Source organism: Chlorocebus sabaeus, chromosome 3 (assembly GCF_047675955.1).
Source record: "Chlorocebus sabaeus isolate Y175 chromosome 3, mChlSab1.0.hap1, whole genome shotgun sequence".
In the NCBI taxonomy this organism is placed as follows: Eukaryota; Metazoa; Chordata; class Mammalia; order Primates; family Cercopithecidae; genus Chlorocebus; species Chlorocebus sabaeus.
In genome coordinates, this window is record NC_132906.1 from 90611835 (window position 1) to 90632082 (window position 20248).

The window sequence follows — 20248 nt, forward strand, 5'->3', positions numbered from 1 at the left end:
AACATAGGGTAAATACTACTTCAACCTACTTATTTTCATAAGTGGTGATAATGGTTATTTTGGAGTTATTATCCTTCCATCCAGTGTTTCATATGTTTACTATATACATGAACACATATAGACATTCAAAAAGTAGGTATACCGCTATTTTCTATATTTTAATTAACTCATAACATAGTAACTATATTCTTTTTTTTTTTTTTTTTTTTTTTTTTGAGATGGGTTCTTACTCTGTTGCCCATGCTGGAGTGCAATGGTACGATCTCAGCTCACTGCAGCCTCCACCTCCCAAGTTCACGTGATTCTCCTGCCTCAGCCTCCTGAGTGGCTGGGACTACAGGCGTGTGCCACCATGCCCACTAATTTTTTGTAGTTTTAGTAGAGATGGGGTTTTACCGAGTTAGCGAGGATGGTCTCAATCTCCTGACCTCATGATCTGCCCACCTCAGCCTCCCAAAGTGCTGGAATTACAGACGTGAGCTATTGCGCCCAGTCATGAACTGTATTCTTTTACAAAAAAACTGTTGATCAGCCCTCATGCTTTCAAAAATTTTCCATCTTGAAAATTTTAGACCTAATTAATTCTAAAGTCTCTCTAGAATTTTCTTGTAATGACACACAACAAGTTATGTGTAATGACACACAACAAGTTATAATCTTTATTATAGACTTTTAACTAATTTCTGTATTTTCTGCTCTTACAAAGAGTCGTAAGAATTGTTTTATAACTTCTCGTTTTGCTCATGTTTGAGAGTTTCAACAGAGATATTCCCAGTTGAATATGAATCTTCAAGTTTAGAAGATATTGCCAGATAATTCTTCCAATTAGTTAAAACTACAAGATTCAGTAGTATAGACATGTTTTCCCAGCCCAAGAGACAACTTCATTTGGAAATCAAGCTCTAACACCACCTAGCCCTGTCCCCTTGGGCCAGTCACTGACTTCTGTTAGCACCAATTCTCTTGCCTGTAAACATAAAAATACTTATCTGACTCCAGACATAGGTTCTAGAGGACTGCATGAGTGAGTGTCTGTGAGATGCTGAGGACAGCACCATGCACAGAGTGCCTGTAGGCTATTATTATCATTATGACTAAACTATGATTAATTCTGCTAGGCTTTTGTGTGTAATATAACATCTTATAGTTTGAAATAGCATCAGAGAGCTTTCTATCCTTTCTCATTTATTTTCCGTCTTTTTAGTTTATATTTTTTGCCCAAATTTCTATTATAGTTCCATTTTTAAATTGATTTGTAGGAATATGTTATAAATTGCTGCTGATCTACTGATTATATGCACAGCTTATACACCTCTCTGTCTTTGCTTATTTTTTATCATTATATGGTTGACCAGGGCTTGTTAAATTTAATGTATTGAGATTGCTCCATCATTCTCTTTATAATTTATATTTTAAAATCCTATTTCCTTGTTTACATACAAATCATAAGAGTGTCATTCTATATGCTTGTAAAAGTGCTTTAAACTTTGCTGCTCATATTTGGGATTTAAATTCACTTATAAGTAATTTTTACACATGCTATGGGATGGAGATCAACACTTGTTTTCTTTACAAATAGACGATCAGTCATCTCAGCAGCACCCTTTACCACTGAGAGGTAGTGCAGCCTGGTTCGTCATACACTGTATGTTTGATATGGACAGGAGGCAGGGAGATACTGGGTAGAAGACAGCAGTTCCCCAGCAAAGGCTCCACCCTCAAACCTGGAAACCCACAGCCCTAAATGGGAACAGGTATTCCTGTTTTCATGCCCAAAAGTTGCCTTTGGCCCACCATGCCCCCCATCCTGTGCCCCCAAACACCAGGCTCCACAAGCAGATGAACAGAAGAACAGAAGACTGCCAGAGAACGAGAGAAGAGAAGGAGCATCTGAATGTCGAGAGTTCAGCTGGGGATGATTGGAGAAGAGATTGGCCATTGGATGGCCAAACTCCAGGGAAGATCATCTTCCCACTCCATCCCCTGTCCAGCTCCCCATCCATCCCACTGAGAGCCACCTCCACCACTCAGTTTTAAACCCTGTATTCACCATCCTTCAAGTCCATGTGTGATCTGATTTTTCCTGGATGCCAGACAAGAGCTTAGGATACAGAAAGCTGTCACACTGGCCCTCTGCCCTAGAAAAATTGCAGAAGCTCCACTGAACTGTTTAACACTTAAGCTGTTCATACATGGCAAAGCTAAAAGAGCACAGTGTAACACATGCCCACTGGGGCTTCAGAAGTTGCAGGCACCCACCTCTAGATGCTACTAGGGGGCCAGAGCCCAAAGGTGCTGGCCCCAGCTCCTGCACATGCCCATCTACATGTTCCTCCTCCCATAAGGGGTTTGAGAACACACAGTGGCCAAACAGATGAGCCACACCGCTGTCACATGCTATGGGCAGAGTTAGGGAACTCTCCCGTTTCATCTTCATCAATTCTCTAGTCTGTTTCAAGTGATCTGTGATCCATTTATCTAGTCTTTGCACCAGCACCACACTGTGTGATGACTTTAGTTTTTTGGAGTTTTGGTTGAGGTGTAATGTTTGTAGGAAAGTGCTTATGTTGTTAAGTGTGCAGGTGGGTGGTACTCAGCTCCAGAAAGTTATAAACACTCCAGAAGCCCCTTAAACGCTAACAGTTTCCCTGCTACTGCCAACTTGACTTCTAACAGCAAGGATTAGTCACCTGTGTTTGTACTCGATGTAAGTGAAGACATAGAGTGTGTTCTGTTATGTATCTGACCACTCACACTCAACATTGTGAGATTCATCCAGTTAACTCTCATCGTGAATCATTTATTCTACTTTAAAAATTATTTTTGCTATAATTTTAAATGTCTCTAAAATGTGTAGATAAATTGTACAAGCAACTTTTAACACCAACCATTTTAAGATACTTTGCTGGCACGTAGTTTCATCAACCTTGAATATGTTTACTGGGTATTTAAACAAAGATATTCTCCTATGTCAACTCCATACAGTCATTGAAATGGGAAAATTATTACTGATGCACTGTTGCCACTGAATCAAGAGACCTTGTTCAAGATTTCCCATTGTCCCAGTAAGGCCCATAGAGCCAGAGATTCAGGCCAGCATTGCATGTTGCATTTTGAACCATCATGCCCTTGACCCTCCTTCAGTCTGGACCAGTTCCACAGTCTTCTTTTGACTTTTCTGACCTTGACATCTTTGAAGATATAGGCCAGTTATTTTGCAAAATAAAAAATAACTTTGATTTCTTCACAGCTAAGAAGTCTTCCTACTCTTGAGTTTTTATTCTAAAGTAATGGAATTTACTAGAAATTCAAAAGGACTAAAAATACTGGAAATGAATCATTATGGCAATAATTGTAAATCACCGTGTCTCTAAAATTAATTAATTTTTTTGTTTTTCTGAGAAATTTGTAAACTTACATGCATTTCAGCTGCAACTGCCTCTCACATTCAAGTTTAAAACCTTGGCTATCTTATGGTATTGAAATTAAATACTGCTGAGAGAAATTGTATTCGGTATAAATTACCACAGTTTCAGCTTACTGCACAGCTATTAAACTACATTTTTTTGTGAGTTGCTCTTCTTAAAGACAGCAGAATAATTAAAGCCTGTGGACCAAGTAATGAAGGATAAAGTATAAGCCTCCATTTTGTCATTATGCATGCTGAAAATGTGCAGAGAAGGGTGTAATTTTACAAATGTTTTTACATACCAATGAGATTCAGAATTAGAAATTCATTCACTTCTGTATCTTGGACATAAGTCACTCTCATTACGGGATGAGGAATCCTGGTGCCTTTTCACTCAGGTTTTCCACTTGCTGCTGCCCTGTTTTCCAGGTGTCCCAGCTGTATTTCAGCTCCTCAGGGAAGCTGTGTTCCTCACTGCCTCCTCACCTCTTCTCCTGTGTGGAGAGAGCCTTTCACCAGCTCTTCCAGGAGCAGCGACCTCAGTGTTTCATCCTCAGGTGAGTCCCCCTCAACCTTGTCTGCCACACTCAGGTTTGCCATGGGGCTTGGCGGTGAAGATGTCCTAATTTTCCATGGTTTACCTTTATTTACTTTCTCAGCACTTTGAGGTCCAGTATATCTTTGCAATAAGTACATTTGACTCATTACAAAGGAGAAACATCTTGGCTACTAGGAATAGCCCCAAGTGTAGCTGGATCAATATTAACAAACTTAACCTGAAACTCATTTCTGTTTCAAGATTTAAAGCTTAGATAAAAAGTTTTTGCTTTTGAACCTAAGAAAACACGGAGAAAGAAAAACTTCCAATATTAGTGAACCTAAACCACTGTTCTTCAAAATCCAGGGCTGCCCCAAATACAATTTTCTTTCTTTCCAAAGGTTTCTCAGCCTGTTTCTTGTTATTTACCTTTGCTCACAGTTCACTGAATTCTACTTCCTAAACTTTTTTTTTTTTTTCCTGAGGCAGGGTCTCACTCCGTCACCCAGGCTGGAATTTAGTGGCATGATCACAACTCACTGCGGCCGACCTTCCAGGCTCAAGTGATCCTCCTACTTCAGCCTCCCAAATAGCTGGGACTACAGGCACATGCCACCACACTTGGCTAATTTTTAAATTTTTGTAGAGATGATATCTCACTATATTACCAGGCTGGTCTCAAACTCCTGGGCTCAAGCGATCCTCTTGTCACAGCCTCTCAAAGTGCTGGGATTACAGACATGGGCCACCGCATTTGGCCCAAAATATTTTTTGAATTTGAAATGTAATGCTAGATTTAACTCATAAATTAATATAAAACGAAAGAAACATTTAAATGTTAAAATCTGCATCAGAGACCTATATTTTATATTCGGCCAAACTTTTACAAGGGAGGGAAACCTCTGTAAATACTCACGGTAGTGCCTTAGTTGTTGTCAGTAGTGCTGGTTGGAACTGAACATGTAAGTACAGTAGCACACAACTCAAGTGAAAGTGAAATGAAAATGGTGTAAAGTCAGAACCTGGATAGAATTCAAAAGGCTTTTTTAAATATTAAAATGAACACTTATATATTTATATGCATTTTATCAAAAATTCTATGGAGGATGGAGGCACAGACTGATGGGTGCACGCTTTGGTTTTCTAGTTTTCAAAGCAGCGTGCTAGCGGTTATTTTCATGCTGGGTTCAGAAGCATCCTAAGGATGAGGAAGGTGCTGAGGCAGGGGCTTCGACCCATTCTAAACTCTAGGATAAGAAAGGCACCGAGGCAGGGGATTCCACCCCTTCTAGACTCAAAAATGAGAAAGGCACTGAGGCAGGGAATTCCACCCATTCTAGACTCAGGGATGAGAAAAGCGCCAAGGCAGGGGCTTCTGCCCATTCTAGGTTCAAGAATGAGAAAGACGCCGAGACAGGGGCTCTCACCCATTCTAGACACAAGGATGAGAAAAGTACGGAGGCAGGGGCTTCCACCCATTCTAAACTCAAGGATGAGAAAGGCTCTGAGACAGGGGCTCTAACCCATTCTAGACACAAGGATGAGAAAGGTACGGAGGCAGGGGCTTCCACCCATTCTTTCTTTTGATATGGAGTTCCATTCTTGTTGCCCAGGCTAGAGTGCAATGGCACGATCTCAGTTCACTGCTACCTCCGCCTCTTGGGTTCAAGTGATTCTCCTGCCTCAGTCTCCTAAGTAGCTGGGATTACAGGCACGTGCCACCACACCTGGCTAATTTTGTATTTTTAGTAGAGTCGGGGTTTCACCATGTTGGACAGGCTGGTCTCGAACTCCTGAGCTCAGGCAATCCACCTGCCTTGGCCTCCCAAAGTGCTGGGATTACAGGTGTGAGCTACTGCACTTGACCGTTCTACTCGTTCTAGACTCAAGGAGGAGAAAGGCACACAGATGGGGGCTTCTACCCATTCTAGACTCAGGCAACCCTGTTTTTATCTGCTTTATCTGTCTAGTTTCCTGGTCCTCCTTTGATAAATAGGGAAAAACTTTTAAAAAGTTGCTTAGAAAAAGCACTGTAAATTGGCGAGATAGGGAGTAACACTTGTTTATTGAGAGTTTACTGGGTGCCAGACCCTGGACTAGATTATTTCTATGTGTTAGTTATTTCTTTAGAATTTATGTAAATTTGAGTGCTCCCACTTAATTCTAGGATGACCATTGCAGCTGTTAGAGGTGATTGTTGAAAGTGTGGGTCCTAAGCAAGGCTCTGAGGGGAGAAAAGGAGGAACCAGCAGGCCGAGGCGCTTTGGGGGTCCGCCTGGGAGAGGGTGCACAGCGGCCTGCGAGTTGTTTCAGTGAAGAACCCCGTTTATCTTAGTTTAACCCAACAGTTTTCACATGTATTTGCTCATGGAACTTTTTATCCAGTAGAACTCATTAATATTCTGCAGAACTAGTTTTCCTTGGGGTCATTTTTTTTACAGCTGATGATTCCATGTAGCAACCCCTTATTTTGAAAAAATATCTCTTCAATCAAGTTTCAAGAAGGTGTTGATGCAGGATTTTGCTCCTTAGCTCAGCTAGGTCCGGGTTCTTGCCCTGGAAAAATGAGGCGTGTGGACACCAGAGAGTGAGTGGAGTAGAATTTATGACATGAAAGGGAAGCGCTCAGCAGAGAGGGGTCCTGAAAGCGGGGTGCCGGATGCCCCCTTAGTTGAATACAGGAGCTTATGGTGCAAATTCCTGCTGGCTCCACCCCCGTCCTTCCAGTGCGCATGCTTAGACTGAGCAGCTGCATATTGATTTATTTCCCTTGCTGCACGTGTGTTAAGGAACGGAGTTTTCCACCGTGGGCTTGTTTAGGCAAAGCCCCTGCGCAAGTTCCCTTATCTGCAGAAAACATCTGATGTAAGCAGTTGTGGGGCGGGTCGGAGGTTCTCAGGGGACCCTCCCCTGACTGTCTGCCTGAAGCAAACTGGCGAACTCCTTCCAGTATGGCTAGTCCTGATATACAGAATTGAAGAGCACACCTTGGTTACTAGGACTTACTATTTTAGTGATTCTCTTTCTTCTTTCAAAACCATGTGTGCTTTCATACAGCTTTGCCGCATCCTTGATTGTGTGGACTAACATACATGCTTTCTCCGTTTTTACTAATATGATACAATTAGCCATTTGAAATTCAACTTAGTAAGTTGTTTACACGTCATTATTGAGTGTCCATTGTGTGTCAAAACGAGCACTTACAAAGGGTAATTTAAGATTTAGCAATCAAAACGCAAGTATTCCTGGAATGGATGTCCCACAACTCAGTACCAAACCAGAAAAAATTTCATTTTGTTTTCTAATGTTAACTTAATACCTCATTTGTTGACACTCTTAGGCCCCAGTAGTTCAAAAGTCTGCACAAGTGAGTGGAAGCATCCATTAACGACTCGACACTTTAAGAAAATAATTAAATTTCAACTTCTTTTCTGGCAAACACTTTTAATCAACTTTGTTAAAAGAGATGTTTCCAGGCAGAAAACCGAGGAAGCACTCATAAAAGGGCTTTAAAAAGTTTTTCTGATTACCGGATAAGCAAAGGCTGTTTTTATGAGTTTTTCATCTGGGTGAAGTAATAACTTTATTGTAGAGCAGATCACTGTGAAATAGTAATTACTGTGTTGGAATTTTATGTTAATCCTATGTCATCTAGTGTCAGGAATAGAATATTTACCATTGGTAAAAACTGGGTGAGTTAATGAAGAATGCCTGGGATGTATCAGAAGTGATGCCGTTACAAATGAAAAGTTCAGTGATCGTTCCTAGATTAAAGAAACATGCAAACTAGAGAACAGCATAACCGAAAGCAAGCTGCAAAGGAAACCTAACCAGGTCAGGTTTAGGATCTGCTGAGAGATCCACATCTGAAGACCTTACGGTCTTAGTTTTCGTAGCTATGTACTTTACCTTCATTTCGAAGAACAGAGAAGGAATGCTCAGAAAGATTTCACAGCTTTTCCACAGAAGAGGTAACGTCTTTCCTGTAAGGCCCATGAAGCATGAACAGCTCTCCCAAGGCCACGTGTGAACCTGCATATCTCAACACAGCGTGCTGTCATGGGATCGCCTCACTTTATGTTGACTTGCTAAGCTGAGTCAAGTCGGTTATGTCTTCCTTCTCAGCCTGACACCTTTCTGGCATAATTCACCTACACTAGGTGGTTCTACCCTGTGAGATACTGAATGGCAGAACTTGTGTCATATTTATTTGTAATGCCAGCATCTGAAGCACCATCAGGGACATGACACAGTAAACATATACTAGGTATTTCAGACGGATGCATCAAACTGAAGTGTGAACGTAGACCACAAACTCATTGCAAGTTAATATGCCATTCCCTCCTCACTTCTGTGTCTGAGAAATATCTCCAGTTAATATTTTTACTTGTTCCTTCAAAGTAGCTTCAAAGGAACAAAGCTTATTCAAAGGCACAAAGTTCCTTCAAACTTACGTTTTTCCTCTCTGTTTTCCTTAGTGGAGAAAGGGGATCAGGAAAGTCTGAAGCCAGCAAACAAATCATAAGACACCTCACCTGCAGGGCTGCCTCCAGCAGGGCCATGCTGGATTCCAGATTCAAACATGTAAGTTTTTTGTTTGGGTTGGCGGATATGTGAATGAAGATGTTCAGTCAATTGTCATTTACAAATAGGGGAGGGGACATCATAATAGACATAAGGGGGTCAAAATTTGTGGAAATAAAGAATAAAAAATTATTGAGCTTGGGTTCAAATTAATATTGTTCAAGTGCACATTTATTTATTTTACATATTTAAAATATCTTGTACCTTCTTTTTGTATTTGCTCTGAATAGTTGGATCTAAAACATGTAATATAGGTAGATACTGTTCACAAAGAAAGTGCACTTTAAGGCTGGACGCAGGGACTCATGACTGTAATCTCAGTACTTTGGGAGGCTGAGGCATATGAATCACCTGAGGTCAGGAGTTCAAGATCAGCCTGGCCAACATGGTGAAACCCTGTCTCTACTAAAAATACAAAATTTCGCCAGGTGTGGTGGCAGGTCCCTGTAATCCCAGCTAGTCGGGAGGCTGAGGCAGGAGAATTGCTTGAGCCTGGGAGGCAGAGTTTGCAGTGAGCTGAGACATGCCATTGCACTCCAGCTGGGCAAGAAGAACAAAACTCTGTCTCAAAAAGAAAAGAAAAGAAAAAGAAAGTGCACTTGGGTGTGTTAGGACATTCTGGGGAGCTGGCCAGAAAAGAAATTATTGTGGGGGATCACTGGGAGCTGATAATAAATCTCCAGTGTAAAAGAAATTATTGTGGGGATCACTGGGGGCTGATAATAAATCTCCAGTCTATCTGAAGGAATTGGCAATAGTGAACCCTAAAGACTTTGATGTGCAGGCCATACACCTTTGGGGCCAAAACAGTTTTTAAACTCTATTCAGAAACACTTGCAGTGTTAACTGTCCCGCTACTTCATCTATCTAAAATATGACCGTGATTCAAGGAGGAAGCGAAAAGACCCATTAGCAGCTAAAATAAAGCTAAAACATTCCACACAATCAAACTCAGAAATTTTAGTCAAGGAGGCCACCACAGGTGCTTATCCATAGACTGATTCTCTGGTTTATACATAGTTCTAGCAAGTTTTGTTAAAAAATTTGTTCAGATGATAGCAGATCAGAAGAAGACAAAGGCCACTGGAAGGAACAGCTAGCAGTGGGGGGAACAGACAGGACAGGAACCAATAACCAATCCGAAAGAATGGAACTCAACAGTCTGCTTTCTGGGGGCCTCTACCTAGAGATGGAATCCTCCCCATTTCTGTATTTCTTTTGGAAATCACTCCAGACACCTGGAAGTTCATGATGATTGTCCCAAGGTTGAAATAAAATATTATTTTAGAGGATACTATATCCTTGCTTATGCTGATGACCATGACTCAGTGCCATGGGTACACCAGCAGCTCCCAATCCTAATCTCCATCCTGCCTTTCATTCTTAAAATGCAGACCTGCCTGTCCAGCAAACTTCCTGGACATGCCACAGTGTACTGCAAAGACATGGCCAAAACTGAAGTCTTTCTTTTTTATTTTTATTTATTTATTTACTGTTATTGTTATTTATTTTTGAGACAGGGAATCGCTTTGTCTCCCAGGCTGGAGTGCAGTGGTACGATCACCACTCACTGCAGCCTCAACTTCCTGGGCTCAAGCGATCCTCCCACCTCAGCCTTCTAAGTAGCTGGGACTGCAGGCACGTGTCTCTATGCCTAGCACATTTTTGTAGTTTTTTTTGTGGAGATTGGGTCTCCCTGTGTTTCCCAAACTGGTCTTGAACTCCTGGGCTCAAGTGATCCACCTGCCTCAGTCTCCCAAAGTGCTGGGATTACAGGCGTGAGCCATTGCACAGTACTAAGTTTCTCTATTTCCAACACATTCTGAATATTCTATCACTCCTAGCTCTTATTCTGTCCAGTTTCCTTCAGGCCCACAGTCATTGCTGCTGTGGAGTCATCTCACATGGCATTATTGTTGAGACTATTCTAAGTTACTGTCCTTCTTTTGCCATTCTTGGCCATCCTCTACTGCATGTCCCTGTGGCAGGCCATGGTTGGTAGCTCTGCTGCCCAGGGTCAGGTAAGGCCCAGACCCTGTTGCTCCCCAGGCACTTTCTCACCTGCTGAGAGGAAGGGAGCAGCAAGCCCCAGTCCAGGGAGAAGGCTCATCATATGCAGAGGCGTTGCCTGCCTTCTCATCACAGTTATGGGCTTGAACTTAGTCATGCTGCTATCTAGTTAGGACTCATTGCTAACTAGGCAGCCATGTGTTCAACTTCATCTGGTAAACGGAAGAAGAGGAGAGTTGATGCTGGTGAACTGCCATCAGCCTGTATCACCAGAGACTCCTTTGCTCAAAGCCCTTGAATGAGTCTCTGTTCCCCTTACATCAAGTCCAATAAATCAGCATGGCCCGGCATTCTTTCTGGCAATGTTACATTTGTTGTGGTTTTTATTTTCTTCTCTAATCTTAGAACACTATATCCCCTTCCTCTTACTCTATGCTGAAGCCACCTTTGAGTATATATCCCTCTCAGCCTGGCCCGTGCAGTCTCATTCATTTGCTTTCTCATTCCACAAGCATCTATTAATATAAAGTGACTTCCCAGTGCCTGTCCCTCTAATTCAGAGATGCTGTCTCAACAGCATGGGAGAAGCTCAGTTTCTATGTGGGGAATAAATGAATACACTAATATAAGTATTGTGAGAGTATAGGAGACACAGTCAATTACCCCCAGTTTCCTAAGTTAACTTTCTTAGTTAACTTTACATTATCAAATAAATTTAATGGACAAACCATTTGTATGTCATCAGGAGACTGTACCTTTGGCCTGTGTGTGTTTCCTTGTATGTGATTTACAGAACCAACATTGACATTTTCTTCAGTTTTTCTTACCTGCCCTGCTTTTGTTAGATAGTGGGATTTTTCTGCCTCTCTTCCTTTTTTTACAACCTTTTATTTTTCATTCAAGTGTAGGGAAGACACATTTGTGTAAAAAAATTTGTTTATTATCTCGCAGGTCAAGAGACCACTAAATGCATACATGGAAAATCGTGTTCAATTCCATATATATACTAACAGAACATAAGATTTTCTATAAATAAATCAATTTTATCTGTATAACATTCAAGAAATAATGTACATATGTGCTATATCATTGCCTTGACAAAAAATAATGCATCTACACATCATAGGCCATGTTACAAAAGTATAAAACTTTCTATTGGCACTTATTTCAAAGTGTGATATTGATGCAGTGTGAAATTTCCACTGAGGTGCCTCTGATGCTGGCATGTGTCTGGCCGTACACACATTTACAGAAGGATACCTGCATTTCAGTCATAATTTTATATTTAAAAGTGTCTGATTACATTCGTGCAAGACAGCTACACTTAAATCATTTCCTAAGTCAATGCCATCTAAAGGTTCAAAAGTTACAAATACGGAAATATACTGCCCAATGAATATTGTGCTATTTGTGTTTGTTTCTGTGTCACCTGCTTTTTTATGTGGTTGCTACAGTGTAGAGTGATTTCTACCATGGTGGTGGTTACTTGGCATGTTCTGGAAATTTATAGTATCTGATTCCTCATTTAGAAATGAGAATAACTGATTTTTTAATTAATAAATTAGTATGATTTTACATATTTTATACCTGTGAATTATAAGTAATTTTAAAATTTATTCTGCTCTAATAGATCCCTAAGCTTATGTCTGATTCTGTAGACTTTTCTCTTTAAAAAGACTGCATAATTAATCAGTTTTTTGAATATCTGTGGTATCATGTGTGTTCATTAATGACTTTAATTTATAACCATCTACTAAGCTCATACTGTATTGAGCACCTGTATAATTCTACAGTAAGCTCAAAATAATTTATTTTTTGAAATGGAGTCTTGCTCTGTCACCCAGGCTAGAGTACAGTGGCACGATCTTGGCTCACTGCAATCTCCATCTCCTAGGTTCAAGCAATTCTCCTGCCTCAGCTTCCCAAGTAGCTGGGATTACAGGCATGTGCCACTACACTTGCCTAATTTTTGTATTTTTTAGTAGAGATGGTATTTCACCATGGTGGCCAGGCTGGTCTCGAACTCCTGACCTCAAGTGATCTACCCACCTCAGCCTCCCAAAGTGCTGGGATTACAGGTGTGAGCCACTGCACCTGACTGCTCAAAATAATTTAACATTGAGAGTCAACTTGGGAAAATAGCATAACCTATCTTCTTTGTTCAAATACGTTAATATCCTGACGGCTGACACTTAAGAGTTAGAGTACATGTAAAACAACATGGTTCTAAAATAGCCTCACGTTAACTAACAGAAATGACAGAAACTGATGACTTAATCATAATGACAAGGAACAATAGTTTCCCCTCTAAGTTATAAACAGTCATCTATTAAAATGATCATTTGGGAGACAGCAGGCTGTATAATTTCTTTAATGCATTCTCTATTACCTTATGTAAATTGGCTTTAAATTTTAGTTCAAACAAATACATTCTAAAATGCATTCCTTTGGATCAGTTAGATATAACCCTCCCAAATCAATTAGCATCTGGGAGTCCAGATTATAATAGCAGTGCATATTTCAAGTAAAACTAATTCTAGTTAACTTGTGTGTTTTATTCACTCCTCATGACAAATAAAAGATGTCGTAAATAAATGACTTCTCGTCTCATGAAAAAATATTGCCCAGGTTTGAGCATGGCTTAAATTCCATGTCAGCTATGGTTTTATTGTTTCCCTTTAAATTATTATCCACACAAATATCATTCAGTGTCCAAGATGTTCACGAAAATCATCAGCCATCATATCTGTAAATCATCTGAGTATATGTACAGGAATTAAATACAAGCATTGAATACATTTTTTAATTTACTGTAAATCTTTATAAAATTAGAGGGTTTAGTGAAATTAAGTATATTTAAGAGATGAACCAGTACGATAAATCTTCACAATGTCATTGATGGGTTCTTGGAAACTGTGGCTTGAGGCAAAACTATTTCCTGTCTGCTGTAAAAACTTAACTCTTGTTTATACCAATTAGTCTATGATAAAATTGGTTTCATTAGAAGGTACATTGTTTTGCTTAAAGTAGAAATTTCCAAGAACCTATTGATGATATTAAGTGAGTACTTCCTATACTTCCTGAAAGGAAAATAGAATTAAAGAAATGAGTAGAAAAGAACATCCTTGAACAGCCGTGATCTATGGAGCTATCTAGTAGAAAGTTTGAAAGTCAGGATAAGATGAAAGGAAAGTTCACTAGGTGGCCCTAAGAGGAGAGGACACTGAGCTGATTAGAGACATGGTTTAGCCATGTTTGGTTGTGAGACTCCACTGTGGAATATCACACAGGCCAACATGGGGAATGCTGGCAGGCAGGACCAGGTGTGTAGCAAGCACACAAACTGTACATTCCACTGAGAGGGCCTGGTTCATTCTAAAGGAGACAATTTTGCCTCGAATCCTAGGAAAATACTCATTGGAGGTCATTTGGATCAGCAGTTATCAAATAATGTGTAGTAAAAGAATGAAGAGAAGTAAAAGTCAGTGTACTAGTCTGTTCTCATACTGCCACAAAGATACTACCTGAGACTAGGAAATTTATTTAAAAAAAAAAGGAGGTTTAATTGACTCACAGTTCTGCATGGCTGGGGAAGCCTCAGGAAACTTACAGTGATGGCAGGAGGTGAAGGAGAAGGAAGCAAGGCATGTCTTACATGATGGCAGGAGAGAGAGCGTGTGCAGGGGAAACTAGCAGTTTTAAACCCTAGATCTCATGAGAATGCCCTCATGATCATGAGAACAGCATGGGGAAAACTGCCCCCCATGATTCAATCACCCCCCACCAGGTCTCTCCTTTGACATGTGGGGATTGCAATTTGACTTGAGATTTGGGTGGGGACACAGAGCCAAACCGTATCAGTCAGGATGTGTTGGGGTGGTCTTCAGTGTAGTTTTGTGCAGATGCTGAGGAGTAGAGAAAGTGTTCCTGTGGTTGACAATAATGGCATCATTGTTAAAATAAAGATTACCATCTCAGTGGAGTATGGGGAGCAAGAGAACCCAAAGTGAAAGGGTTTGGGTGGAAACTATAAGTTTCACACTATCACAGCAGACAGTACTCTCCCTGAAGGAGGTTTCGGGAGAAGAGAGGGGAGGAGGAAGATTTAGTTGGTAACAACTAGAAAGTGAGAGAGTGCAGCACTGAGGTCCAGAAATGACTTTTGGCGATTATATGCAGGTCAAAAACTTAAGAGACGTGACTGAAGGATTTCTGTCAGTCTTACACCTCATTTGGCCCATCTTAAAAGCCTACCTGAGCTCACATGCCTTTGTCCTGTGCTTCAAGTGCACTTTACCCCCTGGTAGATGGACGGGTGGAACCCGATCACCACAGACATGGCTTTGTTCCCCCATACAATTTCAGAGCCATTTAAGAGCAGTTAGGAAGGGCTGTTTTGTTTCTAATCCCTGCATTTGAATTTCAAACATTGGAAGCAGGGGATTTTCCATGACATTAAATTTATTGGAATAGAAAAGTCATGTTTCAGGAAGAAACTACCTGGAACTTTCACCAACTCTGGCTCAAATGAACTTCAACTTTAAGAATATTCAATTCCGTTGAAATCACTTAAATAAGGATTTACTATGCAATAGCTTTCAGAGAGCAGACTAGTGGGCTGATATCGATTGATTTTATATATATATATATATATGTGTATATATATATATATTTTTAGATGGAGTCTCGCTCTGTTGCCCAGGCTGGAGTGCAGTGGCGCCATCTCGGCTCACTGCAAGCTCCCCGTCCCGGGTTCCCGCCATTCTCCTGCCTCAGCCTCCCCAGTAGCTGGGACTACAGGCGCCCGCCACCACGCCAGGCTCATTTTTTGTATTTTTAGTAGAGACGGGGTTTCACTATGTTTGCCAGGATGGTCTCGATCTCCTGACCTCGTGATCCACCCGCCTCGGCCTCCCAAAGTGCTGGGATTACAGGCATGAGCCACCGCGCCCGGCCCCTGATTTAGTATTTTTTATTAAGGTGTAGCAAGTTTTTACTTTTAGAAAATACAGTAGATTAACTCCTGCCATAATAGTCCACAACTTATAGGGACATAAATTTGTAGAAAAAATACCATGCATTATAAATAGAAAAAAAGTCAATAAAATTTGAATAAGTAAATATTGAGAATATATATATTTAATTTTCTTCATTTATATTTTTATTTAAATTTTCTTACTGTGCAATGTTGTCGTTATTGTTTTTGAAATCAAGGTGAGCAGCGGAATAATGCCAGTTTTGTTTCACTCAGTATTTCTCTTAATACATTTATTTAGTGCCACCTATTGGCCAAATGGCTAATTAAAGATAAAAACTGGTTATTGCCTAGTTTATTTAGCATTTTAATCTTGACTCATGGATGACAATGTACAGTGAAAGAATGCCATGGAGTATTTACATTTTGTTAAGTAGTTGTAGTTTTATATTCATTTCATGCCTTTTATGCCTTTATTGGTATTTCAGCAGTGATTACTGCATAGTGTGGTGGTGAAGTGTGTGATTCTGAAAGCCAGCTCACCCAGGTTCAACTCCCAGGTTCATTGTTGACAACCTTTGAGCCTTGGGAAAACTACTTCGTCTCTGTCATTTTTCTTATAAAGCAGTGTGTAATATACACTGGTTCCGAGAGTCAACAGAGAACACACAAGCACAGACACATCTCACGTTAGAACACTGCCTGGCACATAGTGAGCATGACAGGAGTGTTGTCTATTGCTACTCACAAAAGTAAAATTCACTGTTGTTATTTGCTGAATGTTTTCTCTGTGCCAGACGAAAAGCTGAGTGCTTTACACAGCAGACACTGACAAACACTGAAGGAGTTATTCCTGCTTGAGAATTAACGACAAATGAGGTTTGAGGAATTCAGAAGACCTCCTCAGTGTTACATCAGCTCTCAGTAGCAGTGTTGGGGTGTGGGGGTAGCTCCTTCTCACTTCCAGGCACATGCATTTAACCATTTCCCTATATTGACTGTTTGGGGAACAAGTTATTAATTACCTGTAATGTCGTTTTTCCAAGAATAATCAACACATTACTGATCAGACACAACACCAGAATAACTAGAAGCACAATATTTTAAAAGATTATCCTATTTTTAAGACTTTTAAAATAATTGTTTAATGTAATATTATTAATATTTAAAATGTGCTATCATTATGCTGTTTTCACTGTATGTATATCATCACTACAGATTTCATGTTAGATTATAGGAAAAGATACAAAAACGAAGTTACTATTTCATTTTTTTCCCAGAAAGCATTGCTATTATCACTGCTATCAATTTACTTTTATCATCTTTAAAATTAGGTTATTATATACAGACCTAAAGCATAAAGTTTTTGTAAGAAATGAGTATATGTTTGTCTCCCAAATTCAAACTTCAAACACAGAAGTTTTAACATACTTCACTATTATCACAACTTGTAGCATATTTTAATTTGTGGTTAGCGTCAAAGTGTTTTATAATCTTTCACAGTATAAAATACTTCCAGGTTAATTCAACTCCTTAATGTAGCAAAGGCCAGGAAATTTAAAAGTGATATCAAAGCGGCCGGGTGCGGTGGCTCATGCCTGTAATCCCAGCACTTTGGGAGGCGGAGGTGGGCAGATCACCCGAGGTCAGGAGTTTGAGACCAGCCTGGCTAACATGGTGAAACCCTGTCTCTGCTACTAAAAATACAAAAATTAGCTAGGCGTGGCGGCATGCCCCTGTAATCCCAGCTACCCCAGAGGCTGAGGCAGGAGAATTGCTTGAATCCAGGAGGCAGAGGTTGCAGTGAGCCGAGATCACACCACTGCAGTGAGCTGAGATCGCACCACTGCATTCCAGCCTGGGTGACAGAGCGAGACTCTGTCTCAAAAAATAAAAAATAAATTTAAAAAAAGAGTGGGATCAAAGCACTTAAAAAAATAGGATAGTGTTCTCAAAAAACGCTATTAGAAACCCTAGGGAACAGGAAAACTAGTCCACATATCAATAAGGTGTTATTGTACTCCCTCCTGTGGCTGACGCAGAAACCGCATGGAACGCAACTATCATGAAAGACAGAGACACCCGTGAACCCTCCAGATCTCGTACATGTTGGAGAATTGCTGGTCCCCATCACCTGCACAAGCAGAGTCAATTGATGAAGAAGCAGTGACTTTTATTCTACTGTTAATGCTTAAGGAAACATGTCAAGGAAGAATTTCAGCCCCCAGGGTGGGTCTGAGGAGCTTTATCATAGCAATTGCAAAGCCACAAACTTGCCAGTCTGCAACAAAACACAGGGCAGCGAGAAAAGGCGGCACAGCAGCTCAGCTGGGAGTTTTGCTGCAACCCTGTGGGAGAGAATAGTTGGTGTGAGGCCAAAGCACAGTACAGGGAGGATAAACTGGGGTCAGGGTTGAAAAGAGTATGAGTGGAAAGTAAATAAGGGTTCAAAGGAATGTTCTATCCTGATGTTTAAGTAAATGTATTATTGTAAAATACATTCTGACTATTGCTTATATTAATTCAAATGACTCCCTCCCTTCCAAAATGCAAATGCTATTTTACTGTTCTATTCAGGTGTGAAATCTCAATAACATTTGTTAAGCTTGGGGCTGTGTGTGAAGAGAATGGCTTTCCTTCTCTTATGTACAAGGAGAGTGCAGTGTCGTGAAGTCCTCTGTCTATTATTGCTTTATGAACAGCAGCCACAATTTGAGACATAGGATGCTAGTAGCTTGCCTTTGAGGAAAAAGGAGTCTTAAAAATTCAATATGGCATTATATGAGCAGGAGAGAAACTTTCAGACCAAGAAGTATTCCCTGCATCGTTGCTGACTATTACTCATCAATTTTATTTTTTAAAATATGAGCAGTTCAGTAAAATGTTCTCCTCTCCCACAGGTCATGTGCATCTTAGAAGCCTTTGGACATGCCAAGACCACACTTAATGATTTGTCCAGTTGCTTCATCAAGTATTTTGAACTGCAGTTCTGTGAGAGGAAACAACAGCTAACTGGAGGTAAGTGCAGCATTTGCCAATGTGGATTTCCTGTGCGGAACCAGCATGCGGCCACGTTGCACACAAGCACATGATGGAGACACCATGTATGAATCAATGCTGGGAGAAAAAATCTATTCTTCATCACAACCATATCTGTAAACAGCTTAAGATACTTCTGGAAAGTTTGTGTTACATTAGAACAAGGATCAACAGTCAGGCACTCAGATGAGGGGGGGTGTGTGTGTGTGTATATGTGTGTGTGTATACGTACCTGGGATATCAGGTGACAAGTGCTGAAGTTATTGTGAATTGAAAAATGTTCTCAAATGCAAGCTGGACCTTTTCAAGATGATTATTTTATAGACTATATAATGATAAACCAAACCCAAACCAAACATAGCTGAAAGGAATCATCCTTGCTGAACATAGAAACAAACTCAAATACTTTAATTAAATAAATAATACCTTAGTATTATACATAATTTCTTCACATAACACACATTGAAATCTATTTGAAATAAAACTGAATCCATATAGTTAAATGATTGAATTAAATCTAAACATCAAAATAATCACCAAACTAAACCCAAACAGACACTGTTTCATATTTGATTTAAATACTTAAAGTATATTTTATGAAAACTCCTTATTTAAAATTCAACTAATTTATAATTCACCTAGGATTTTACATCTTTCCAATTAAAACAAATTCATGCAAATTAATAATATAAATACAATCATAGGTAGAATTTTTGATATACTTGAATATTTAAAAAAAACTTTTACAACAGCTGTCAGCACTTAAACATTTGCCAATTATTATAAATGATTTCCGAAAGAGCTTAATTTTATTTGGCTGTTTAAAGTTGCCCTATTTTCCCTTCAGGAAACAAAAGTTAGTTTTGACTATAATCTAGAAACAAAATCATTGCATTTTGCAGCAAGTCTGTGTCAGAATCAGATTTCTACTAATTAAATGTGACAAATAACATGCATAAAAGAGTAAGAAAAGATGCACTGGGCATAGTGGCTCACGCCAGTAATCCCAGCAGTTTGGGAGGCCAAGGTGGGCGGATCACTTGAGGTCAGGAGTTTGAGACTAGCCTGACCAACATGGGGAAACTCATCTCTACTAAAAATACAAAATTATCCAGGTGTAGTGGTACATGCCTGTAATCCCAGCTACTCAGAAGGCTGAGACAGAAGAATCGCTTGAACCCGGGAGATGGAGGAGGTTGTGGTGAGCAGAGATCGCACCATTGCACTCCAGCCTGGACAACGAGAGCAAAACTCTGTCTCCAAAAAAAGAAAAAAAAAAAAGATGCTTTTAGATGTTGAAGTTAGAAGGTTAAGTTGTGCAAAAGGAAAGCTATTTGTTTGTTGATTTGTTTTTTAAATGCATGACTTAGAGTTCTGAAGGTCTGCCTTTTTATGAAGACCTCATCGGAGAACTGTCTCGAGCCTCAAGCTCTGGTTTTCCAGTCTCGGTTTCCTAACACCTGGCCAGGTGTGCTCCTCCAGGGGAAAGGGCCAGATTTACTTCTATAATACTGAGCACAGGTTCCCCGCTGAGCTCTTAGTGACTGGTGGGCTGTGGCGATCTTCTCTAAGTGGGTAGTAAGTTCTCCAAAAGTAGGAAGCTGAAACATTGAAAGCTCCGTGTTCCAGCCGCTTGCCACTCAAAGATGTGGCCCAAGGACAAGCACCGCGTCATCACTCAGAGTTTCTTGGA

General features: G+C 40.2%; 1 protein-coding gene across 4 annotated transcripts in view; it reads left to right on the top strand.

Moving 5' to 3' along the window:
- The window catches only part of MYO16 (myosin XVI), a 702722-nt gene that overhangs the window by 371091 nt on the left and 311383 nt on the right, over positions 1-20248 (top strand). For all 4 annotated transcript variants that reach the window (XM_073014491.1, XM_073014490.1, XM_007960876.3 and 1 more), the window contains exons 13-15: positions 3839-3966; positions 8426-8531; positions 18417-18534. In XM_073014491.1, coding sequence (XP_072870592.1) covers positions 3839-3966; positions 8426-8531; positions 18417-18534 — 352 coding nt within the window. The remainder of the gene's footprint in view (positions 1-3838; positions 3967-8425; positions 8532-18416; positions 18535-20248) is intronic.